General features: G+C 39.5%; 1 protein-coding gene across 3 annotated transcripts in view; it reads right to left on the bottom strand.

The window, feature by feature from the left end:
* Nucleotides 1-2,833: 2,833 nt before the first annotated feature.
* LOC117412657 (CMP-N-acetylneuraminate-beta-1,4-galactoside alpha-2,3-sialyltransferase-like) overlaps nt 2,834-21,674 on the bottom strand; it is a 78,010-nt gene continuing 59,169 nt past the window's right edge. For all 3 annotated transcript variants that reach the window (XM_034021204.3, XM_034021194.3, XM_034021212.3), the window contains 3 exons: nt 10,654-10,800; nt 8,680-8,826; nt 2,834-5,436 (listed from right to left, as the gene is read on the bottom strand). In XM_034021204.3, the coding sequence (XP_033877095.1) occupies nt 5,347-5,436; nt 8,680-8,826; nt 10,654-10,800 (384 nt within the window). In that variant the 3' untranslated portion in view covers nt 2,834-5,346. The remainder of the gene's footprint in view (nt 5,437-8,679; nt 8,827-10,653; nt 10,801-21,674) is intronic.

Below are 21,674 nucleotides of genomic sequence, written 5' to 3'. Positions count from 1 at the left end.
TTCAGGTCTCTCCAAAGATTTCTGAACTGTGTTAATAAAGTGCCTTATTTGTAAGAATTAAGGAGTATCACCTGGTCTAAAATTCCTCTCATTAACAAAAATCTACCATTGGGATCAGACAGAACTTCCTCAGATTGAAATGGAATATCTTTGTGTATGAGTATAGCAACTCCTCTTTCACTGGTAGAGAAAGAAGAATAAAACACTCTACCCACCCAGTCCCTCTTAAGATTCTCATGTTTCTTTTGTGAAAGGTGAGTTTCTTGTAAAAAGGCAATGCCTGTTTTGTGCTGTTTCAAATATCTTAGAATTCGCTATCGGTTTATTGGGAGATTAGCCTCTGACATTCCACATAACAAACAAACAAAATCATGAGTTTGTAACCTTACATCAAACATAAAATAATTGTCCCATTTACCAATCCTATCGCACCATACACTGCAAATCTCTGTTTTGAATACAAAGTTCTTCTCCACATCATCTCCAAAGAAACGGTTGACCCCATGACCCCCGCCCACCCCAATGAAAAGCAAAACACAAAACAAAAGAAAACTCTTAACTGACCCTCAAGGTAATATAGGAGTGAGCGATTTGGGGTGCAGGTTAGTGAGAAAATAATAATTATTTTAAGGTGAAACCCGCAGAGGTCTTTTCTTTCGTGTCTCACTCTAATGCCGCCATACAGGAAGTCCCACCATGACTGATATTTAAAAAAAGACTCCTTGTGAGCTAGTCATTCTGTAATGGCACTGCTGATGCTGTACGTAGACCAGGGAACCAATTACCACACACTGAGAAATAATTCAGAAATGATTCAAAGTGAATCTGTAATCTGCTGACAACATTAACACTTAGACTACTAACCATGCACATACAGGTAAACAAACTGACTAACAGTGAATCACCCAATTAGAAATTATAATGTGGGTAACTGTCGGAATCTTGACAGGAACAGCAACCTCCCCCTTAAAGTGTAAGTAGCACTCTATATACACACTTTTGGGTGTTGCAAGCACTCTATATGATATTTTCACTGATTTTTTTAAAACTACCAATAGAACGAAAATGACTGAAATTTATCAATAATTCCAGAATGTGCCGAGCACGCTCCGAATGTTCACGAAGTTTCAGTGACATCAGTTCTTGTACCCGACAGACGAGAAAATGGAATCCAATACAGAAACTGATAGAGATACCGGCGACAGGTATTCGGATTATTCATTTGTACAAAAGTGACAGCGAAAATGAAAAGTGACCCAAGACATGAAGATTCCCAAATGTCTTAAGATGGAAGGAATAGTAATGGACCAGTGCCTTACCAGTTTCTCTCTCTCATTCTCGGAACTCAGCTGGTCCTCCATAGGGATTGGTTGAATAGTGGGGACAGCCCCACTTGCAGTAACCTCATTGAAAATTGAACGTAATTTTTAAAACTGTCAGGCCAGAAATGCTCTCCACAAAGAAATAACTGAAGAACTAGTAGCTTCATTGAAGTATTTTCTCTATTTGTACAGACATGACCCACAGACGCCTTGTTGAGGGATCTTTCAGAAATGCGTGATGCTATGTCCAGTATTATAAAGAGTTGCCACAGAACCATCTTAACACACACCACCGTACCATGGCGATTTTTTTTTTTTGTACAGTGGAGTAGGGTTGGACGATAATGACATTTTCAGCTATCGATTAGCATATGTGTAAATATCACCATTATCGTGATTATCAGCCGAATAAATAAAATATTTTTAATTCTTGTAATTTATCAAATTTGTACTTGAGCTGTATGACAATCGCCAGTCTTAAATCAGTTTAAAAAAAAACAAAACAAAAAAAAAAACACACAAGACAGTATATGCCCCAAGTATTTTGTATTTCTGTTAGGTGCCCAGAACAAACATATATAAAAATACACCTATTGTAATTTGTATATTAATAACTTGTCGTTTTCCTATTAAATACATATATTTTTTTCTTATTTAAACATTTATGTTAATTCGAGAATGTTTACTTTCATAAAAAGTGCCACCAAATGTATTAATATAAGGAAAAAAAAATTGTTAACGTTACCCAACGTTACTACGTCTCACCCGAAAGACGGAGCACAAGGAGGTTAAGTGACTTGCTCAGGGTCACACAATGAGTCAGTGGCTGAGGTGGGATTTGAACCGGGGACCTTCTGGTTACAAGCCCTTTTCTTTAACCACTGGACCAGACAGTATAGTACTCATGTCTTTACTGTAGTTTAAAATAAAGAAGCAACACGCTGTTTAGGCTATATTAAACGTCTGCCATATGGTTGTGTTTTTTTTTTTTTTCTTTTCAATTTTACGTTAAAAAAAATAATAATCCTGTATCAAAATGTCTAATTGTCAAAAGTTCCACTTTTCTACAGTAATCTTACAGTGAGCTAGTGTTTTATTTTTTTTATACAAACACTAATTTGTATTTTATGTTCGAAAACCACCATGATGCAAGCCTAAGCATGTTGTTTAAAATCAATACTTTCTGTAACTTCCCAATGTACGCAGTGCTCTCACAGATCAGGTTACCGCCTCACGCAAACAGTTCAGACTAGTGCCGCTTCCTGCTTCAATGGGTCAAAAAAAAGATTATCGTGATTATCAATATTGCCGATTATTGTTCCAACCCTATAGTAGAGAACAAAATACCTTCACCGTTTGATAAACAAGTCGGATCCAATGCGCGTTTGTTCTCAAACTGACGTTACCGGCAGCAGTTGCCAGATCGCATTGTTTTTTGGTTGGGCTGCTCGGGAGAGACTTCAAATCCATTTTTATTAGAAGTTAAGCAAAAAAAAAAAAAACACAACGTATACATTTTATAACACTGTATTTATATGTTGTCAACAAAAATGGTATTTTAAATGCTAGTTACACTTTAAAAACAGTATTTCATGTTCTCCCTGAACCTCTTTCAGAGAACCTAAAATAGACCAGTATTCAGATATTAACAATATCATAATCATTTAAACCTGGGATTTCCTATTCTCCGGAATCTGGGAGGTCCTGTATCCTAATCATTTTCTCCTTTTCTCAGTACATTACCACAATCACAATTCTTACAATCTGAGAAGGCAGTCTAATAATTCATGTCATTAAACTAACGCACAAGGTACAGATGCACATTTGTAATGTAATTCAGGTCATATTAAACACTTCCAGTATTAGTAATCCTGTCAGCTGCACTCCAATTTCTTTCTATTTTTTTTTTTTTTAATGAATCATCCAGATTAATCAATTTTTTGATACCCAATATGATTTACAATGGAGTCCAGTTTTTAGCCCAGTGTAAGACAAGAGCACAAAAGGTGAAATGACATGATTAGCTACCCAGAAAATGCAAAAAGTGTCTGACAAGATGATTTATCAATCCCCTCAAAACATAATGAAAGAATATAAAAATACTGGTGGAAGAGGTCTGTGAATGTGCAAGCTCGGTTCACTTGATTAAAACAGACTTCAGCCTTCTCCGAGATTAAATCAAAGTACCTTTCTCATTTCTAATTCATAAAGAAACACATGCACTGTATTAACTTTTAAACTGCAGGCAACTAAAGTGGACTATAGCAAAAACAACAACAAAAAAAATAAATAAATATTTATTTAGATGCTACCCTGAACTTTATACTTCTTCAATGACTCAAACAATCCTACAAACATGAACTGTACAATTGTGACTGGAGTTTAGATTAATTGGGAGTTTGTTTATGCAATAAAGCATCTTTTCATAATAATAAAAAAAAAAAGCTCAGCTCTGCGACACAGCTGGCGTGAGGCAGGGAGTCCTGGTTCGGCCATCCACGCAAGCCTTTGTTTTGGCACTATCAATGTTCTACTCCAGGGTGCAAGGGGGGGGGAGGGGGAGGGGGGGGGGGTCATACAGATTCTAGCCAAAGCTGATGTTGAGTGTGGTGTTTATGGGGGGGGGGGGGGGGGCAGATTCCAATAGTGCTGATTAAATAAGAGAGACAGTTTGTTCTGAGAGCATAATTAGTGGCCTCTATTTGTTCAACGGGAACCAGAAACACAGTATACTGTATGTAGATATACCGGCAAGCATTAAACATTAAAATATACCTCATACAGTACATCAGAATACAAAGAGAGATCTTTACAAAGTAAATGCAATATAAAATGTCTGAAACACAACTTCACATTATAGATATAGGAGTCAATGTTAATCATCACAGATCTTAAGTCAGCCACTCTGAAATTTATAAACATCATTTGTTTTGGTGGAACTCACTGTATTTTTCTAATACATAGTGATATTAATAACCAATGCATCTGATTCATACAGAGTTGAATTTGGATAATTCAAATAAAACCCAGATACAAGTATATACTAAAATGTGGATATGAATTTAGTTAACATACATAAATACCCCCCCCCCCCCAATATTCACAGTTCAACTTCATGTTCTGAGCAAAAAAAAAAAAAAACAGGTTCCATGATAATAACACTGAAAAACTGTATGAGCTTGGTTACTTAATTTCAAAGACCTCAAAAGCAAATCGAGCAAAAACCATGTCCGGGCTCTGGTATCAGAAGAATGAAGAATGTTCTAAGGAAGCTCAAACTCATCCCTAGGAACTTCCATATTCCATTTCCAAAACTGGAAATTTAGACATGCAGTGATTTTGAAACCGTTGACCATTTTTTTGTTTGTTTGTTTGTAGTGTTTTCAGTATTCATTCCAGCAGAGAAAATAAATATCACACAAATAATCCAGGATGTCGGGTGTTTAAAAACGGAAGTGAATTCTCAAAACAGAGCACCTTGCCCTTTCTCAGCAATAGCAGCAGGAGATGTACGTTGACACCCGGACGGAGACTGTCTCATAGAAGTAGTTATCAAAAGGGCGATGCAAACTATTGAAAGAAAAAAGAAAAGGCGATTCTCTGATGTCTAACGTTGTTGTATACATTCAAAACACATTACGGAGGGTGTCTCCTCCAGAGGTACATTTGGCACATCCTACATTGTCTTCTGTTTTATAATTTTTTCTTTAACTGTTTTTTCCCCACTGTTTTTAAAAATTAAAACACTTAATGTTTGTAGAGACTACATAAAACAACACTAGTAAAATACCCCCACCCACCCTCCACCCTCCCAAGCAGCTTTCACCCAACGACACAGGTGCCAGCTGGGTACGTCCGATCCTCTGGGGATTTGATACAGCTGCGTTGCCGGTTTTCTTTTCCACCATCTTTTTGATGGGGATGGGGTCCTAGCTGTACTCAGCTGTTGTCTGGTACCTGTCCTGGGACACTCTCCCTTCTACTAATCATTTGGAAGGGTTTTTTTCCCCAACCACAACATGTTTCAGATCCCGTTTGTCAGGTCGGTGATAACTTTGCCCTTCACCAGCTTGCGGAGAAACTCCTTCTCTTTCCCAATGTTGTGGGTCCAAGACTGCAAGAGAAGGAGAGGAGATAGTAAAACAATTACAATGCAAGGCTAACTGGATGTACAGTGTGCTCCCTTGCTAAACCACCCTGGTATTTGTAGCACAACAATTAAAACGCTTTATCACTTTTGACTGACATCAGAGACAATTAATAAACCAGCAATAAAATCGTTTGTTTTAACATATTAGCATTGTGCATGTTTCGATCCCAAGATTTCATAGAAAGTATAACCACTGAAATCTCCTGTACATAACTAGTAAGACATAACTGGAAAGTCCTTAGATTTACATGTTATGTTATTTATTCTAGTTTTGAAGCTGGATTAAACTTGTGTGCTTCTCATCTTAGTCTCCATTTTCCCATGTGTCCAAGGTGGGATCACCTAAATCACACAGCCATGTTCATGGTCAGCTCTCTGACTGCTGCGGTAGGGCAATGTTAATAGCCAAACCAGAGCCGCTTGCCTGTAACCAGAGCCCTTGATCCCTGTTAGGTGTTCTGAATAAGCCCCAGCACTGCTTTTAAACAGGCCAGGCCTGCATTGCAAGGATTCCTCAGCCCACCTGCTCTCAAGGGGACCTGCCTATCCAGAGTACTTGACACCACAACAGACACCAGTGCAGCCTCTATGACTACACAGCACAGGAAAAGTATTCTATTACACTGTGTGTGTGTGTGTGTGTGTGTGTGTGTGTGTGCAATGATAAAGGACCTACATATCACCACGGGGCACCTAGCTGTGGGCGTTTACTGTGTACAGTTCACAGGCTGTATTTTCACAGCAGAGCCAGGATCAAACTGGGATAATCACCTTGCCCTATTCCATATACTAACCCACCCACATGTAGTGCAAGGCTGCTGCACTGTAGCAAGACAAGGACAGGCCTGTGCTGATTGGCAGAGTGGAAGGGGCAGTGAAAGTATTGTTTCATGCAAACTGTTTCCACTGGGAGGGAACCTGTGGAACCACAAAGGGGTTCAAAGGGTTTCAAAGCCTGGCGATAAGCCCACAGGATCTCTTCCTACTCAAGACACCCATGTCAGACAGTGCCTAGTAGTGTCACAATGTTCTTTTCATATTGCTCCAGTAAGTAACTCTCTACACACGTTTTGGTTGTATTTTCATCTACTTAGACAGATCAAGCGCATGGAGATAAAGTATTCTGTTTACAAGAACTACCTGTTTCTAAGCTCATTAGAAATATTAAAAACGTTTGGATTTTCTAATTGACAATAACAGAATTTGACAGAAATACAATAAAACCCAAGTACTAAACTGAAAGCCAATTTCTTAAATGTGTTTGGTTTCTAAACTCGACAAGTCAGATGAATGTGGGAGCCGCATTAGGTCGGATTTCAAAGCGGCCAGCAAATTTAATCAGAGTTGTTTCTATAAAAGCCAAGAAACATCTGCCTCAAGTGGGAACCGGCATACTACAATATACAAGCGGCCCATATCAGGAACTTGGTTGTACAAAGTAAACTGTCTCTGGTTATTTATATTAAAAGAAGGATTGGCCGGTTTTGGGAAAGATCTTTAATAAACTGAGTTTCATAAACAAGATGCATTCGACTTAAAATCTATATTAAATGGGACATTTGTCCATTAATGTCTAATTTTCAGGAGCTACTCAACAGAATGAAGAATTACTCTAAATGTATTATTTAACAGCATTAATTTCTGTGCTACCCAGCCTGGTTAAGTCACAGATTTTGCAACAGGATACTGTATGGTGAAATTTTTCACATGAACTGTCCCCAGTCCCTAACCCGCACTTAAAGCGAAAAGACATAAATCCTTTCCAATTAACTGCATTAGATCAAACAGAGAGAAAGAGACACAGACTGAGGAAGGCTTTCCTGCTGCCATAAACCTGACCAGGATCGAATCAATTTTCTTTTCTCCGTAACACTGAAATAATCTTGTCACCTGCCTCCCTCACCCGCCTATCCTGCTGCCGGGTCACACAGAAACAATTACACCACCCTCAATAATTCATCACCTGCAAGCAAGCAGTATATGTAGCAGCAAATTGAAATACAAGAGCTACATGTGTCTGCAGGGAGAAGATTGGATGGCATGACCAGTGAGCGAGGACCACCACCCAACACCAGGCCTGGACTATCCCACTGTAGTGTAATGCACTAATTAAAAAAAGAAAAAAACTTAGACAATGATTTACTATTCTGAATTAAAAGGAAGAAACTTGTGTTTGCTTATACAGAATGACATACTGTCATTCTGTATAATTCAACATTATTTTTGGGTCCAAACGGAATCCCTATTGAAATGAATGATGCGATATAGGCCTGGGTCTGTCAAGTAGTGACATCTGCTGGGAGAATTGGAAGGTGGGTTACCCCACAGTCAGTCTGTGTCTTCTTATGGCTCAGTGGCACAAGCTGGCTGTGGAAAAGCTGAAGGATCTGTTTTATTTGGGTTCCACTACCAAAGACCCGGTCTGAATTTAGATCAGTATTACACTGTTTTTTTTTTTTTTTTTAATTTTTCCCCTTAAGACCCTTTGTGCAGATATATTAAGGCACGTAGCTTATTAGGGCATGGGAACGCTATTTTGTCTATCTGTTCTTTTATATAACCTTATAATATACTCCATTAAGGTGCAGCATACATGACTTTTGAATGCGTGTCTACATATAATTGCTTTGTTATTGATCTTTCAGTCTGGGCCAACTAATCTCTAGCAGCAAACCTTCTACTCAAAACAGGCTTTGGTATTTTTTTTGGTTTTGTTTCATAATCATACTATAAGATTAAAACAAATGCTACCCTTATGTAAGCCTTAAGCCAAGTACAAATCCTTTTGACACAGTGTCTGTGTGTATGCTTAACCATGTCTTGGGTGCTAGGAGATCTAGCAGACAGCTGACATTACCTTATCAATAGTGTTCAGTTTAAAAATCACCCACAGCACTGGCTAGCAAGCTTTCTAGAGAGCCAGTCCCTTAGCAAAACCAAAGGAACCTGAAGACATGCAGTCCGTTTGGTAATTTATATTTGTATTTTCATTTTACAGTTATCCAAAGACTTAGTTCTCACCATTATTGTTGTCTCATTTAAATCCATTAAAAAGGGCACCTAATGCAATTACTGTATGAATAGGGTAGCTAATAATGGCCATTACCTAATATATTTATATAAAAGGTAGTGCGCTATATGCAAGCCTTTTAAAACAGGTTAAAGCTATTTATAACAACATCTCAATGTGCAGCAGCATGGAAATACCTCTTTAATGGCAGACATCTTGACGCTTTCGTAGTAATGCAAGGGTGCGTAAGGGGTGTTCATATCATACCCGAAACCTGCCACCGCCACCTCGTCACAGTTATGAAGGGCCATTGTTATAGCAACCGTGCCCAGGGTGGGAATATTCTGCAAGAGACAGGGGTAGAACTGTCAGCATTCATTCACACACACACACCCTTGCGGCAAAGCACAGCACAACTCAGAATGATGTGGCACAGGGCTTAAAAACCCAGCGCACACACTGACATCAGAAATTGTGAAAAAACTGAGAGACACAGAAGACAGGCAAAACATGGCAGGAGACATGGTGGAAATAGACACTAAATCCTGGACAAGTGAGAGATTTGCATGGAGAGAATGTAAACACTACAGGTAAGTGCCCTGGAAGCAGAATATTCAATCACAGGTGACAGTAATGTAGAACTAATGTTTTGAAAGTGAAAAAAACTAAATGGGAAAAAAAAGCAGGTAAGAATGCATTTGGATGGAAAAAAAGAAATTTTACTGATTCTACTTTCAACCAGTGAAGGACTGAGCGGTCGTTGCTGTAATGTATTCTCTGCGGCAGTCACTGTCAAGCGCCAGCCCCAAGGTTAATACCCTCTCCTGTACAATGGCTTATCAGTGTACTGCTCTGAATGACAGCACTAATCCCTGTCTGGAGAGCCTGACGAGAGGCTGATAAAGACAGTGGCGTGGTACGGCTCGATAGGAGAGGGCAAAGCGAGCGTAAGCACAGTCTCCACGGAAACTCCATTCACACTTTCACTGGAAAGTGGGGTTGGGGTGTAGTGTGGCGTGAAGCGGAAGTCCAGAAATACAGACTTGATGGATATTTCACACAAGTATCAACCTCGAAAAATAATGGCTAACCAGTGCTCATTGTACAGATCAAACTGGGGTGGAGATTAAAGAGGGTTTGAGACAGATTTTTGCTCATTTGAAGCAATCCTAATAATTCATTTTAACAACATCCCATGAAATGTAAATGTATCCTCAAACCACAAGGCGGCATGGTTTCGTATCCTCTGTGCATTGACCATTTGGTTGGCCTGATGCTTAAGTTCTTAGTCAGCCAGGAAGACGAGCCCAGGTAGGGATTAGGTTATCAAAGTGGAGGATGTGTCTATGTGTCCGTCGTGATCAGTTCTTTATGCTGCTGCTCCCTGGCTGATCTTACGCCAGGGGTTCAGCTAAAAGTAGCTACCTTCTTTAGTCTTACATGCTGCAGTCCCCACTTATCTAATCATTACAAGCAATCCCATATTTAAAAAACGGAGCCATGATTAATATTTCTTTAAAAAAAAAACAACAAAAAAAAAAGGTTAAAAATGAGCCCGGTAATTGGCTCTGCAACCAGTTTTTCATTTCATTTCTCTTACTAATACCAAATGTTGATTGAAAAAAGCAAACATAAAAGTTACCAAACCTCATAAACTTCTGTAGTGATTAGTTTAATTTTCCCGCACTGTTTCTTTTTTTTTTTTTGCTTGTTCTCCACTTAATAGCAACAGAAATTGGGGGGGGGGGGGGGGGGGGGGGGGGTCTGAGGTACAGTGCTCCCTTCATCTATAGGACTCTGAACCTTGTCACACACACCTCCTTATTTAATGGCTATTAAGGGATTTACAAAACTGCAGTCGCTCCACATTAGGTCTGGGGCTTACACCATTTCATAGGATCTGCATTCTGTTCTGGACAATAGTAACTGATATAATGTGGCAGGGTGGAAACAATATGGATGCATTGTGAAAAACGTTGTTAAGTGGTTTGAGAGGAGGACTGTAAAGCAGTCATGTCCGGTACTAATAACCAAGAACTATGAGGCAGTGAAGTCCAATGGTAGAGTGGTACATACTGAAAGGCACTATGGCCTTGTACTTTTTCACAGTGCCAATTGCCATTTAAATTGGCAGTGAACATTAAATCCCACCCCCTTTCCTGCTAACTTACACCTTTCCCCATGAGCCCATTGTTCTGAGGCAGCCCGATGAAGTGGAAGGCAGCCTCCTGGATAAAGTAGGGGTTCAGGATGCGCATCTCTGAGGGCGCTTTGGGGACCTGCAGGGCCACCGACTTCCAGAATCCATCTGTCCCACGCTGAAAATGGAACAGGAAGACAGACGGATTAGCATGACCATTAAGTGTCATTCTCTTTGGGGGTGAAAGTGCCATCTCCTGACATAACGTATTATAGACCTTCATATAAATTAAATTCAGAATGCTTTAAAAAGATCGAGTCATTGTCTAGAGCATATATTCCCATACAGAAGTTAGAATTTCATTAAAATTGGTTAAGGCCAATTAAGGGGTAGTAGTTAATAGATCTTAAACTAAAAGACATTATACGTTATTTTTGTTAATATATACTGTAACCAATTGATAAAAGCAGTTGAGCAAACAGGTACATTTCACTCCCCTCACTTTTTATTGAACAGATTAAGACCACAAAACACAAGAGCGTCAATATTATCCATTTAAAAGGGCTGCGTAATTCTTTCCACTGTGAAGGGAGGATGTGAGGGAAGGTGAACCCCTGCAATGATCTCCCTCTTTGTGCACTGCAGCCTGCCATGAGCCCAGAGCCACAGGCCCTCACCATATCAATTACTGGGGAAAACGGCCAGAAATACAGCTGAACAATTACCCTGCATTTATTCAATCCACTTTTCATTGTGATTTTCTATTATTCAGCCGCAAGACAGCTAAATGACAACAACCTTGATGGCAAACAGGCGGTCAGGTTATTGGGCTTAATGGAAATCACCTGTACAAATATGTGAATGCAGCCTTTGATATCACAAATAAAAGGGAGCTTCCACTGAGCACGGCAAGCTGCTTTGAAATGGTTTGGCTCTGTGCCAATGGCACGCATTGGCTTGAACTGGCATTCCCATCAATGAATTTGCAAGGAACGGTTTCACACTGCGGAATAGAGAGGTAAGACGGTCTTTTATGGATGTTCGCTTTGGTAAAAACCAATTACAGCACACCAACATCTGTAGGATGTTCCTGTGCATAAATACAGAATATTTGTTGCTCTACATGTCGTGTCCACTGAATGAAACAACAAAACATCCAACATGGATGCAAACACAAATGGTTGTTGTTTACTAGTGTGTCAACCAGAGGAAGGAAAGCATTCACAGTCCCCTGGTTAACTACTTTGCAAATATAGGCTGGGAAACCCCCCCACCCCAAAGGGTGAGTTACATTGTTGAAAGGTGATATTTACAGATATTAAGTTTTAAACATCTTCCAACACTTCAGTTTAAACCAGTCACATTCGTATATATTCATCCAGCCAAGATGTCTGTAACTGTCCACCAGGCAAAGACTGTTTGTCTGAAGGAGCTTTTGCAGTTTAACCAGACCGCTGGTATCAATAACTGTAGTTAGAACAAAACAGTTCCTTCTATAGTAAAGGGAAAGTATCACTTCTAAATATAAAATAACGACAAGCCTCTGGACGACTGCAGATTTTGGCCAGATCAGATAAGATGATATATATATTTATCTTTTTAATTTGTTCACTTAATATCACAAATCAGTGGCACTTGACTATTAATTGGTCCAAGCTGGAATGTCAACCGCCAGTATTAAAACCTGGTTCATGCATCAGAAAATAAATTACATGTACATTAGTCAACAGATAGATCTTTATTCCTGACCTGAACATCATGTGCCTTGGAGTCTCAAGCAGACTGCCAGTTATGATGAACGGTGCTAAGTTGTGCAGTGGTTTTCTGGATTAGTCTCCTGGGGCTTGGTTGAGACCACAAAAGAGATTAGAATCCACGTCTCCATACAAATACAGGAAAGGGATAGCATTTTGTGACAATACAGTTTTACCTGAGCTTTTGGCCAGTGAGAGGAAAAATTCAGATTGGCCTTACAACAAAAGCTGGAATGATTCCAACTGCTATGAAATGGGTGTCTCTTCTCCATTCATGAAATACATGCTCAGGTCCTTATTCTGTACCAAAATATGAATTTGGCACATGAAATTCATGATTTATGCTTAATTAGGTTCTAATAAAATATAATAAATCTGAAGCCCATGTAAAGGATCAGTTAAATAGCAAGTCAGAAGTTTGTTAAACTGAACAAACTTTCTAACTCTCTCTTCAGAACAGTAGATTTCTCTAGAATTGCAATGAATCAAATTAGTTGCAGAACTCCCCTTTATAACCACCCCTCACTTACAAATGGCTCCCGCTAAAGAGGAATCAATCCCAAGTTTGTTTTATTTTTCTATGAGATCTATCTGCCCGAGAAAGACTCTGCAGGTCTAAAAGTCAGAGACAGATAAACAGGGTGGTCAATTTGTTTCATCAAGATCAATTTCCCAGCCTTGTGTTCAAGGCGGATAGTCAATAGCAAGGTATAGACAATAGCAAGGAGTGATCACTGTATAGACAATAGCAAGGAGTGATCATCCAGCAGGCATCCGTTTCATACAACCTTACCAATAAGCTAAAATGTTCTACAATGTCAATAGTATACAACTAGCAAGATGGAAGAACAGGTAGACCAGGTCAAACAAGTTCATTTTCACAGACTGGAATACACTCTTTAGCTGCTCTTGTATATTTTGTTTGGGGAGGGGAGGGGGGGGGGGGGGGGAGAGAGCAGTAACAATATGTGGTGCAGGGAGTTAATCACATATTACCAGTTGTTAAAACAGCCTTTTGTTTCAAAGGAGGCCATGACGTAGCTGTAACTGATTAGATTAGGAATGGGTGGGTTTGTGGAGAAAAAGGCCAGCCGGGGACTATCAATAGCAAAAAAACGATTTCAACTGGAAGCCAAAGACAAGACAAAATAAATCTGGGGGCAGCGACTTCAATTCATCACCTGTCATAAGTGCTTGCACTGCACCTGCTTGTGTAGACTGACTGAGGGCTTCTGGGTATTGAGCCATCAGTAACACCGATCTTTCACAGGCACAAACTCTTCCATGACATGCAGAGCTTCTTCAATATAACCAGATCCCTGTGTGGTGCAAAGTCAGACAATCCTGATGCATTCCGGTGTAGGAAAGGTCTTATTGTTTAAATAAAACTATTACTGTCACAATGTACTGTACATTCACCATCAATTTTTTTTTATTGTTACCTAGGAATGAATCCTTTGAGATTTGAATCCCTTTGACTCTCCTCTCTCCTTCTGGAGTTAAAGTACGTTTTGCCAACTCTTCTAAATCCCAAGTCTAATGGCATTGATAATGCTGTTAAAATCAATTTCAGCAATAGCCTTTGGGGCAGCAGATACGGAATTGACCTTGCCCCCGTCTTCGAGACTTGGCATAACGTTGCCCCGGGCTACGGGGATTCTGCCTAGTAAAGGTCAAGTTATAGTAAACAAGCAGCACTGTTGTGTGGACAGACTGAGGTTCAGAATTCAGTGCTGTCAGTCACGGAATTCATTCCTGCACTGGTACCTGCCCTGTTGATAGAAGGGTTTGCAGTCTACAGCGCTGTCAAGTCTCACACCTTTGTCAGGAACTACATTCATCCCTGTACTAGAACTGTAGAGAGGACCGATGTGTTTCAACCTCCTGTGCTGTCAGTCCTTCACCCTGCACAGGCACTAAGTTCATGCCTTTATGAACGCTTCCCTGAACGGCACTGAAAGCTATTCTCAGCGTGGTCAGTCGCCTCAGCCCTCACGAGCAGTCAAATACCCTACTACCCTGACAAGTGTTCAAAGCTTAGCAGCAGAAACAGCAAGCAGAATGAAATCAGAATCGTTTCACCGTTGTCCCATTTCCCAGACGAGGGGTGACACAATTATGAGCTGGCTGGCTGGGAGCTTTCCCAGCACAGGAAAGCATATTTTTAGCTCCAACAGAGGGATCTGTGTCCTCGGCACCAGGTACTTCATACAGGTGGTATCGAGATAGGTCCCATGATGCATTCCCTGCTCTTTCAGTTTTACAGCCCATGTGGGCGGTTTTGATGTGGTTTTAAAAGGCCAGTAGAACACATTTATATTCTTGTAGGAGAATGAATTGCAGGTTTTTAAAAATCAGATTTGGAAATACTATTGTATACACTAGGTATGGACTTATAGATGCATTATCTTATATTTTGAGACTACACCCTTGCAGTTTCAAAGTTAAATCAGTTCTAGATTGATTCCGTCAGAAAAACAGGGGCTAGTTGCCTAGATGTGTTCCCATGTCATTGAGGTGCTCTGCTGAGTTTCAGTGTGGAAACCTCAGTAGTAAAGCAGTCCAAGAAGTTCAGAAAAACAGTATTGCCCTCCATTATAGTTGACCAGTTGTCTCGCTACTGATTTGATAAAAGGGAACATACAATTTAGGTTTGCAACCTGTAAATTGCCCCTGCAAGCACCAGACCTGACCCCTAGCAGTTTTCTTCTGTGCTTTTGCATCCACTGTTGAGGTTTCTCCTTCTCCCAAAAATGAGAGAAGTGCAGCCTTGTGTCTATCCATAGAGAGGGATTTGATTTAATGTCTCTTGAAGGTGACCAGCTTGTAGCACTGAAGGCTGAATACCCCTTTAAGCATGTTGCTTGTGCTTTAGTTTAAAACTAGGAACCCCACTAGAAACAAAGACAGAATTAATGCATTTATTTAAAAGTCAAACCTAAACAAAAGGAAACAAAAAAAGAGAAGAGCTTGGGACATTAACAAAGGGAATTCTCTAACCGGAAACAGAGTTGGGTCTTAAGCTTTCCAGAGAAATGCAAAAAGTTGGAACAGCCTTCTGAAACTAACGGCAGATCATCCTGCAAGAACCAATCCCAATCACTCGTCCCCCACAGCTACCTCAATGAACTCCTGCTGAGCAATCATTACAAATAATAAGACACCCACTAATGGTACTATATATCACCAAAGTAAGGGCATGTCCAGCATTGCAAGAACATCTGGAGTTTCCAACCCCCCCCCCCATTAAAAAAAAAAAATAGAACAAAGGGCTGAAATATACCGCAACTTGTTTAATTTCCTCTTGAAAACACAGTGACTGCAGTAATTGGGATCAAGAGCCTGTCTCATAGAGGCCCGAACTGCCCGGCCGTGGAGGGGGGGGGGGGGGGGGGGGGGGTTGAAAAACCACTGGTAGCAATATTGTTCCAAGGCTAAGATAGGGGCTATTAAAGTTCTTTGGGGTGTTCCGATTGATTTGCTCCCATCATTCCGTGAAATATTTATGGGAAACTGTTCGCAGACACTAGAGCACAGGATTTATATCCCGATGATTGTTGTAGGCTCATGGATTAGGGTTTTTAACAGACTTCAGAGCAGCAACTAGTGGCCTAATTACAGAAAGAAATGTCTTTGTCCATCATATTACAAAGTAAAAATACTAAAAGAAAACCAGTACATATCTGACAACCGTTTAGATCCTAAGGCTAGACTCTCAAAGCTATTTACTCTAAAATGGAATTAGCTCAAATGGAAGAAAAACACCTAAAAACGTACCAAGACAGAAATACACAATTAATTTAGTTTTGATAGTAGTTGTTCTTTCCTAATGATCAGTTTATCAATGTCTTCAAATGGTGGAATCTGAAGGCCTCTCACTGATATGCTTAAAAACATTTAATACAATGCGAATAAAGACCTGATCAAATAATAAATTCACCCAAATTATCTATACTCCCCCCATGGACTTGGAAAAAGCTTTCCTTTCATTTTTATTGTTATTAAAAAATAACAGACAGGCACCAATTGGTTTTAGTCTAAACCTCATTTGTACTTTTTGGTTTGTTTTGCTTAAAAGGTTTCTGGAAGTACATGAAAGGCAGTTTTCATCGACAGGAGAACCAATGAAAATTAATCTGATCTCTCTTCCTCTAAAGCCTGAAGCCGCCAACACACTCTTTCAAAAGTCACGTCAAGTTGAGAAATATAAATAAATATAAGTTGCACAATGAAAGAGGCTGCATGAAACCTGGGTTTACAATAAAGCAAGATATTTCTAATAAGATCACGATTGCCAAGACGTTAGAAGCAGGTGTTTTTAGACCCTGAGTTCAAATGTAAAAAAAAAAAAAATGTTCGGTTGACAATAGGAACACAAGTCTTATTTGTCAGCCCATTTATTAAATAGGTAACTTCTATCAGAAGCCCCTGGTCCAAGGACATGTCGTCTTTAATAAGTTGCTAAAACCACACACACAGAAGTGAATCAAGGTACAAACCCCCCTCAGTAGTATTAATAGGACGGTACCGACTTTCCAGAAAGTGAGACCAATTATAATCAATGAGCAAGCAGGCAGTGCACATGGGGCTCTTCACCCCATTGCACCTTCTTCAGTCACTATCAAACTTTCCCACCTACAAAAGGGACATTTCAGAAGCTCTGTCTAAAACAGCAGGTCTTAATGCTTCTTTCACAACACACTTTTTAATTGGCTTCAGATCGCATTGGCAGCATTTCAAATGACCCAGGATGACCCCAATAGCATTAGCGTTTTCACATTCATGTGACTTGACCCGAGAACAAGGCTGAGACGACACCTCTGTGCAATGGTGACCCCAAATTTGCTCATTGAAAGAACAATGATCCAGCAGTGACATAATTTAATAGTAAGAGGTTTAAATGGAAGGTCATTGTGGCTGTTGCAGGCCGGGGGCCTGATGCAGAGACACAAACAGAAATGATTTTTTATGATGAGAAGACACAATTTGCAACTTACTTAATAGTGCTTTATAGTGAATGACTTTACAAAAAATGTGTGTGTAAAAGCACAAAACTGGGCTAAAAGCAATTAACACTTAGGAATTTCCTACTTTTCAATACATGCCAATAAAACTAGTGCAAACACTTTTAAGCTAACTCTCTAGACTTTATTGAGTTTGCACTGTCCAGAACTTTCCCACCAAGGCTGAAAAACTCCAGGTTCCAACACTGTACCTTGCTGGTAGCGGTGCATAATTAAGCTGGCATGCCAAGAGTACGCACCATTAATGGCAGGGCAACTCACTCAGTTGGGAGTCTTCTGTACATGTGTTGGACACATTTATACAGCACCAGCACCAGCCTGGCCCCTACATAAACACAATGGGTTTACTCTGGGAATGCCACACATAGCTGGATGGACCTCAGTGTACAAAGCTGAAATCAAAACCGGTCATTCATCAGTTCAATTACATTGGGGAAAAAAAGAAAAAGGCACTGGTGCAATGGGATCATGCCCCGTCATCAAAAGTCAAATAGAAGGAGGACATGAGTTATTTATTATGTATGCATGTATTTGTTTGTAACCAATGCTGTCTCTGTCTTGCATTAAATTAATCCTGCCTCCATGTCGTATATCACAGGGGTGTGCCAAAACTTGTATTTTGCCGTTAAAAATTTGAAGCTGTTAGGTATATATTAAATAAAATAAAACGTGTTAATTGCTCAACTCAAAGGACCCTCTGTTTCCTTTCTTTACACAATTATTGAGTATCAATCAATACCAATCTGGCAGTGTTATTTAATAGATCCTGTTGTGATCAAACTAACTACAATTCATGTATATTTTATAAGCGATTATGTCTTACCTTTCTTTTAGTCTTTTGATTAGAATTATTTTTTTTTGCTTCATATTTTCAGTCAGTTTATGGCCTCAATGCAGTAGTTAAGTGTCATGGATTGGTTCTCAATTGTAAAGGTGAGGGAAGAGCAGCTTTTCTTGTTTAGTAATCAACACTTTAATAAAGAAGTGTGGTTTGATTTATTTAATACCTACAGACACATATTTTTTTAAAGGTAGATCTTAATTACTCGGAAAATACGAGCATCAGCACACCCCTCAGTGGAATGTTGCAAATATTAAAACTGGGGTGATCCACGGTCAAGTGAACGATAGGATCTTATCATTTCATAATCAAAATGCAATCATATTTGCATATATTTCTTTCTGGTATGTCTTTTAAGTAATTTAAGGTTTAGTGATCATAACATCCTACACAATGAAAACAATGATAAAACAGCATTTTTTTGAAGTTTGTTTTTAGATTTTCTCTGGGAACCCTTAGCGCTTAAGCATTCGAATGTCAACAGCAGTGCACAGGGATGTGTTTACAGGGTTTTTAAAAAAAAAACAAAAAAACACACATTCCAAAAACTACGATAAAATTACACATTTTTTGCTAGTGTGTCTGAATCATGAAAAACTAGTTAATGATGATCTATAAACAAAATATGTACATATAAAAATGGAAGTGTGTAAAACGAACATAAAAACAGATTAGGGTAATAGCAGGGGAGGGCACAAACACCAGCAGGATCAAAATATAGTAAATTAAGACTGTGTAGATTACTAAAAGAAGAATCATTACATGGATAAAGTACTATATTTGGCACTGCCTTTCACCAATGTGTTAGCATAACCCCTAGTATTGCCCTTACTTTAGCTATTAGTAATAGTACAGTACACCCTCGCTCTAACACCCTTTATTATAACAAACCTGGCCTCTGGACCCCAAATAAATAAAAAAAGATAATATAAAACACTACACACTGTCAACATCCTGGTCTGTATGCACGGGATGCCACCTCCGCGGTGAAGTTAACTCTTTTATCTTAATAAAAAGTGTGCACTGTGTAACTATGCCTCTAAAATGAAAATCATTTTTCATGTTGCAACAAAGCTGGAAACTATACTGATTGTTTGAAAAAAGCAGTAACGCAGGCATTAACTCTGTCGTGAATATAGGTTGTTAAAAAGCAGTGTGGAGTAGTGGTTAGGGCTCTGGACTCTTGACCGGAGGGTCATGGGTTCAATCCCCGATGGGGGACACTGCTGCTGTACCCTTGAGCAAGGTACTTTACCTAGATTGCTTCTGTAAAAACCCAGCTGTATAAATGGGTAATTGTATGTAAAAATAATGTGATATCTTGTAACAATTGTAAGTCGCCCTGGATAAGGGCGTCTGCTAAGAAAGAAATAATAATAATAATAATAATAATAATAATAATAATAATAATAATAATAATAATAATAAGCACTTGTTTCTGGCTTGTTCTGCAACCATGCAGCAAAGCAAAATTGATAAAAGAAAAAAACAACAAAATAAAACTTGAGGATCTGATGAACTTCTCATGTCGGGCTGATTTTGAATAAAAGCTTGGGATTCTTGCATGTTGGATTAAGATTTGGTGAACTTTGAAATGATTCACGTCAGACTGATTTTGAATAAAAAATCAGCTTCAAAAATCAGGATTTTTGCTTTTTGTACTGCTCTTCAATTCTTTAACGAATAGGATAAAGCAAAGGCAGAATACTGCATACATGAGACAAACAGGTACATGTAATTCGACTTTTAGTCACAATCTCATTAACTTACTCCAACAGTGTATCGTTCGTTTTGATTGTCCTTTCACTGTAATAAACCCGTCGATATAATGGACAAAAGGCTTGGATCCCAACAGGTTTGTTATAGCGAGGGTGTACTGGATTACATGATCCTAAATCATACGTAGGGATTATTGCCACAGTACAATTTGTGGCCGGTACCCAGAAGCTGCCCTTGACTGTTTTGCCCTTGTAACTCTCCTCCCAAACAAGGCTGTCAGACCCTGTTATTAAGAGTGTTGTTCCAGGAGACCAGAGACCTGATTAGAGACATTTTGCAGGATTCCAGGTCTGCCATGGTGCGTGAGTGCCTGCGAGGATTCCCATTGGATAAACCACCCCCTTCTCCTGCGAGGGTGAAGGATCAAAGCACTACTGCCTTTCAGTACTGAGCATGTACATGTACACACATGGCAGTTAATTAATCAAGATTCATGTCATGTGATCATCATCAGTTTTTGTGCTTTGTGGCTTCATGTCAGGGCATGAGGGCATGTCTTTTAAAAACAGCCTTTTTTAGCAAATGACCCATATGACAATTTGTGGTTTAGCATGATGGGCCAAAAAATGAAACGCATGTCTGATTTACCAGTACTGCTTTAAGCGGTCTGCACTTTGTTATATATGGCGATCTCTAGAACCAAATTCTATACTGAATTTGTTGGTGGTTTTAAAATATCCCAATACTGAGCTCACAACATAATAACTTTTTGATTATCTAAATCAGGGTTTCCCAATCCTGTGTTTGCTGGTTTTCATTCTCACTGAGCTCTCAATTACCTAACAAGACCCTTAATTAAACTGATAATTTGTTTAATTGGACCTTTTTCAGACCTTTAGACCTTTTTACTTGTTTTCAGCTCTTAAACAGTTGCAGTTCAAGTTACTTATAAAAGGTTATAGCTAACTTGAAATCTGCAACTGTTTAAGAGCTGAAAACAAGTAAAAAGGTCTAAATTAAGCAAATTATCAGTTCAGTTAAGGGATTGAGAACTCAGTTGGAATGAAAACCAGCAGACACAGGGGATCCCCAAGACCAGGATGGGAAAATCCTGGTCTAAATGATCCCAAATAATAAGTTTGCTACAGTAAAGAAATTTCTAGCACGTATAAATTAAACATGCAAAACAAAACTGGTAGAGACCCTTCCGAAAGACTTACTGTACTTTTAATTACCGGCTAACCACATCCCACCCAGCCAGGTGTAACAGAATCTTGCACTGCTGCCATTTCTCACAGGCTCTATCTACTACACCATCCCAGCCAGGGGGGAAACTCTCACCGGGCTTTTGTTTCGTAGACCCATTTGGACACCGTTCCCCTTGGGGACTGGAAGTGGAGAGCAACACAATTACAAGGGGTCTCACAGAGCAGGCTGATATAGCTTGTTCTCTTCTGCCACTACTTTAGTAAGTGATCCGCAACAGACCACCCCTGTTTTTAAAATGTTTTGACCCTGGGATCCGTTCCAGTAGATAAAACCACAAGGTCTCCTTTAATTTCCCCAATAGGGGCCGTCTCAAAGCCATGTTAGAAACAGCACCAGCCACTAAGACTCTTAAGATCCCCAGATCCAAGGTGGCCAGCCATCCCTGGAAGTCTTCACAGTGCAACTCACCTCAAATACAGTTTTATTAAGACTCCCAAAATCCATC

This window comes from Acipenser ruthenus, chromosome 10 (assembly GCF_902713425.1).
Source record: "Acipenser ruthenus chromosome 10, fAciRut3.2 maternal haplotype, whole genome shotgun sequence".
NCBI lineage: Eukaryota > Metazoa > Chordata > Actinopteri > Acipenseriformes > Acipenseridae > Acipenser > Acipenser ruthenus.
The sequence above is the reverse complement of the archived record's forward strand: the minus strand, read 5'-3'. Positions and strand labels throughout refer to the sequence as shown.